Source organism: Protomyctophum bolini, assembly GCF_963924005.1.
Source record: "Protomyctophum bolini genome assembly, chromosome: 2".
Classification (NCBI taxonomy): Eukaryota; Metazoa; Chordata; class Actinopteri; order Myctophiformes; family Myctophidae; genus Protomyctophum; species Protomyctophum bolini.
The window spans coordinates 24,439,109-24,444,573 of NC_137863.1; the positions used below are offsets into that span (position 1 = coordinate 24,439,109).

The 5,465-nt window shown below is 42.5% G+C and overlaps 1 protein-coding gene across 1 annotated transcript; it reads right to left on the reverse strand.

Moving 5' to 3' along the window:
• Nucleotides 1–343: 343 nt before the first annotated feature.
• Nucleotides 344–2,106, reverse strand: LOC308325212 (T-complex protein 1 subunit beta-like). Its single transcript, XM_080777653.1, has one exon. The coding sequence runs from the start codon at nucleotides 2,054–2,056 to the stop codon at nucleotides 347–349; it is 1,710 nt and encodes a 569-aa protein (XP_080633779.1). The 5' UTR covers nucleotides 2,057–2,106; the 3' UTR covers nucleotides 344–346.
• Nucleotides 2,107–5,465: the final 3,359 nt, after the last annotated feature.

Consider the following 5,465-nt stretch of genomic DNA (forward strand, 5'->3'; position numbering starts at 1 on the left):
CTATATTCGACTATAGTTCTACTATACTCCCAATTGTTCTGCACATTCCCCATTGCACATTCCTCGTTGGTGCTATTTTGTTTTCGGATATTTTGTTTGATTTCATACTTACTGTAATATTATTATTTTATGAATGGCTATGTAAGCAGTAAACTATACAAACCATAGTAACCTAACCAAACATAATGCTAGTTGTCCACGTAGCTAGATTGAAACTTATAGTAACATCTTTAGCATAATTATCCATTATGCTATGTCGTGGACTAGTGGTCATGCATCAGGTCTAATCCACTACTCCACTTTTTTTCAAATGGATCTAAACATGAACTATTCAGCACATCCTCATCTAACAGGGGTGTTGGTCTGGAACACGCTTCCTTGGAGCAGCTTTAATGATGTTGTCCACTCTGAGAATCATCTCGGCACCCTCAGCAGCACTCAGCAAGACTTGTCTCTTCACCTGGAATGACTCAGTGATTCCCATTTGACACATGTCCCCTATGGTCCCCTTAGACATGTCAAGTCCAAATGTACTCTTGTTCTCCTGGTGAGCCGCTCTGAGATGAGAGATCAGGTCAGCACTGTCATAACCTGCATTGTCTGCTATTATGATGGGCAGCATCATCAGAGCCTTGGCAAAAGACTCCATAGCAACAGCCTCCTTTCCTGGAGTACGAATGGCCAGATCAGTTACAGCCTTAGCCATCAGCATCTCAGAGCAACCCCCTCCATACACAGTGCGCGTTTCTTTAACAGTCTGAGTGAGGACACACAGTGCATCATGTAGAGATCTCTCTGCCTCATCCAGGATCTGCTGAGTGGCTCCACGCAGCACAATGGTGCAAGCTTCACCCATGGCAACTCCAGAGAAGTGGATGAGAGTGTCTTCCCCAATCATCACCTCCTCAATCAGTTTACAATGTCCCAGTTTAACCAGTTCAGGATGCTCAAATGTACTGGTGATCTCACCTCCGGTGACCAGAGCCAGTCTCTCGACACCAGCGAAGTCTGCATGTTCAATGGCCATCACTCCAGCCTGAGCAAACATCTGCTCTGGATAGTTGTAGATCAACTGTCTGTTGATGAAACAGTTGATTCCATGTTTCAGGATATGTTCAACTTTCTCCTTCATCTTTTCTTTCTCAGCTTGTTCAATCTCTGCAACCTTCGCTGTGGAGTCAACTCTCACCCTGGAACTAAAGATCTTAACCTTGTCCGTGTCCATGCTAGTGTTAGCAATCAAGATGTTAGCATTCTCCATTCTTTTGGGCTGATTCACTCCGATCTTCTTATCCAACAGGAAACCCTCATCCAGGTAGGAGTCAGTGAGACTTCCTCCCAACTTTTTGATGATGTGTATGGCATCCAGGTTCCCAGACCCCTTCAGTCTGAGCACAGCATCCACAGCCAGCTGAGAGAAATGATCCTTATGATGAGTCAGTAGCTTAGAGGACAGAGTCGTCCGTGCTATATTCAATAGATCCACCTGGAACTGGACAGGATCATTACCATGGTCCACAGCAGCCTCTCTCAGAGCATCTCTTGCTGCCTGAGTTGCTTTTCTCCACCCTGAGATTATCGTCTGAGGATGAATCTTCTTACCGATCAACAGTTCTGCTTCCCTGAGCAGTTCAGCAGCCAACACAGTGACTGAAGTGGTTCCATCGCCAACCTCATCATCCTGAACCTTGGCTATGTCCACAAGGACCCTGGCAGCAGGGTTTTCCACGCCGATGGCTTTCAGAATGGTGGCTCCATCATTAGTGACAGTTACATTACCTTCTCTACCTGCTCCTAACAAGATCTTATCCATTCCTTTTGGTCCCAGAGTGCTTTTCACCAGGTCTCCAATAGCAATGGCACCGATGAACGAAGACAGTCTAGCTGTCTCAGCCTTCTCTTCATCTGCTCCTTGTTTGAATATGTTCACGGGTGCATAGGATATAGATGCCATTGTTTCTGGGAATGATTGACTGAAATTGCAATTATGACATATGGCATATATAGCATATTTATATAGCTGAAGGCTACAGGTTGATGACGTATGCCCTCTCATATATGGTGCTGTATTCGAGTCGTTTTGGACCGTTCCGTGACCGTGGAGAGCAAAGGTCCGTTTCTCAATGGATTTGTCATCTACTGTAGGAGGGTTATTCAACAAATTTGGCCGGTTCTCATCATCCATCAATAACATAAAAAAAACAAAATCTACACAAAAAACAAACAAAAAAAACTCCCCTTTGACTGTTCACCTTGTGGTGGTAAGGGAGCTTGAGTACCTCAGTTGAACCCTGAGAGCTATGCCAGTATAGGAGGAAACTCCTAGCAGGTTTTACCAAACCGGACAGGTCTAGGGTGAGAGGTCAGACAAAGCACAGTCAGACCTTGTGAAAGCATATGGGGCAGCATCTGGGGCCAATAATGGAGTATCCCCTGTGTCCATAACTCAACTCATCATGAGCAGAGAGCTTTCATTAGAGTCTAATATGAAGGCTCTGTGACAGATTTTGAAAATAATCCCTTTTGGAGCTCAGAATTGGCAGCCATCTTGCATTTGAAGGTCAAAAATGGGTCAAATCATTATATACACACCAGATATGTATTCCTTGACCACAATAAGCTCTGAAACCATGTATTGTGCATCAGGTCAAACCACCATCGTTTTCACGGCAGCCATTTTGGATTTTGGCCTCTAAAGAAAATGTCCCCACATTTAAAAAAAATACACCCTGGCCAAATTTGTTTAACAACCCTCCTAGATGACAAATCCATTGAGAAACGGACATTTGCTCTCCACGGTCACGGAACGGTCCAAAACGACCCAACTACTTTGCTCTATAGCTATACTAAAGCAAAGTAGGACCATATATGAAAGACTCCGGACTGGTCCGGATCCAGACCTAACCTGTGAGCCAGTGATAGAAAAAGTACTCACATGATTACTTAAGTATCATACTGCAATAATTGTCACGGTCCGCTCCTCGGACCGTGAACTCTGTTTTCATAAGAAAAAAACGAATACTGTAATTTTAATAAAAACACACCCCTGTGAAGTGAGCGGTGCTGCTCACTTCACAGGGGTGTGATTTTTATTATTATTACAGTATTCGTTTTTTTCTTATGAAAGCAGAGAGTCTTCTGTTTCATACGCCGTATGATACGCCGTCTGTTTCATACGCCGTATGAAACAGAAGTTTCTCTCTGGTGGGCGCAAGCTGCATTCAATAACCAATTACTGACAAACTGTACATGGGATCAATGTGTACTGTTTTCCTCTTAAAAGTAGATATTCAGGGCTTTCATTCGGTGTATAGTATGTATAGGATATTAATTTATTTGTGTTGTCAATGTCTGTGACTTTAAACCTTCAGAACTCTGCTTTCATGAGGATGATGCACGCCTCGCCTAATCCATCTCACATATCTGCTTTCATTGTCTCGATCGCAGTAACAGTCTTGATACGTAAAGCTATAAAAAACGTTCGGTTCAGAACTTTAGTGTTACGGTGAGGGAGACGCGCGATGTGGGTTGTTTGCAAGCTATATACATGTCTGGGCATGCCTCTATCTCGACACCCTAAGCACTTTTCGTAGGACGTAAGACATCGTCATAACAAAATTACCGTGCCGTCCCTCTGCGATACAATCCGTGATAATTAGTTTGTTCGAGTTCGATGAAGGAAGGGAGACCCGACTTTAGATCCGTGTCCATCATGGGGAAGTTGGGGAACATGTCTCTACATGTTCCGACAGCGACACACTACACACAAGACGCCTCCCCTGAAACAAACAGGATACGATCGGATGTCATGAAATGTGATTGTGACTGGAGTAGGCTACGGTCGCAGCCTCGCATGGGGGCCGCCATTGTGTGATCGTGTGAGATCTTACACAATGAGCATTTGAGCCCCTCCAGTGTTGTGCTATGATCCAGTGCTAGTTGGTAAAGTGCTCGGGTGTGTAGAAAGGCGATTGAAAGTTATCAATAAAAACATGCAGTAAACGTAAATCTCCCTTTGCCGCACCGGACCACTGGGAATCGAACGTGAATATCTCTCTCACGCATTCAATCGGTGAATGCCTGATCTGTAATAATAATCTAAATCTTCAAAGTAACTAGTAACAAAAGTTTTCAAAGGTAGTGATGTAAAAGTAAAATATTTGGATCTGAGATCGATGTAGTGAAGTAGAACTTAAGTATGGGAATTTGGAAACACTCAAGTAAAGTACAAATACCTCAAAATTGTACTTTAGTACAGTACTTAAGTAAATGTACCTAGTTAAGTTTTGTATTATTTATTTTACATCTTTTTAATGATTTTTGTATTGCCTGTCGTGTTTCTTTTTTTATGTCTGTACCTTATATAAAGTATATTGAGTCCGCTAATAAAGTTTGAATATACACACACAACTGAATATTGTTACACTATACAGTATGAAGCAGGCAAGGAAGACAATTGGGCTTTGAGTCATAGATACATATCATAGATAGACAAATGACTAATCAGACTGACCATTTCAATTCCGAGATCCACTTTAAGACATGCTGTTTCCATGACATGGGCATGGGATTGTCCCTAGAGGTGGGAACAGGGACAGGACCATTCTTCATTCATGTCAAGGACCCCCAAATTGTATTGGCCACCAACCCCCATCTGAGAGGATTTTGTTTCAGGGAGTAAATTTGTGTTGTTAAATATTTTCCAAATAATTCAATATTTTCATAGTTTTCCAGTATCGTATCACATTGTGGTGAGTTTGTAGATCATTGTTTTGTATGTGATCATGACTGCTGGGATAGACCTGTTGTGCTAGGTGGACATCACCCTACTCAGCATACTGTACTCATAACGCACGCGAGTCTTGTCCAACAGAGATGTTCAACAGATTTACTGAAACATGCAGAGCTGAGAGCACACAAAATGTCTAAAACCATTAGGCTATTTGTATTTATTTTTTAATATCATAAACATCTATCCATCGTGGATAAAGGCCTTGAAAACAGTGACAAAAATAGAATACAAATGGGGGGGGGGGGGGATGTTTCCATATTTAAAGGATAGGGGGACACAGGATTACTGATTTTCCTTAAAAATAATTGAGGGAAATCAGTAATCCTGTGTCCTCCAACCACCACCTCCACTTTAAGACAGATTTAACGTATGCTTGGGTGGTGCAGTGGTAAAGTGCCTGCCCACCACCACGGAGGTTACTCCGGTTTACTGCAGTAAAAAAGCACCAAGCAAAAAAAGGAGTAAAAGAATACAAAAGACGCATACCACATATAGGCTCTGGTCTGACTGCGTGTTCGAGTCCCGTTCATTACGACCTTTGCTGAATGTATCTCCCCTTCTCGCTCTCCCTCTTTCCTGTCAGTCTCCACTTGAAACTATCAATAAAAAAGGCAGAAAAGCCACAATTATCCTGTTGGATAAATACTAAATAAAAAAGTAAAAAGCAAAAAAC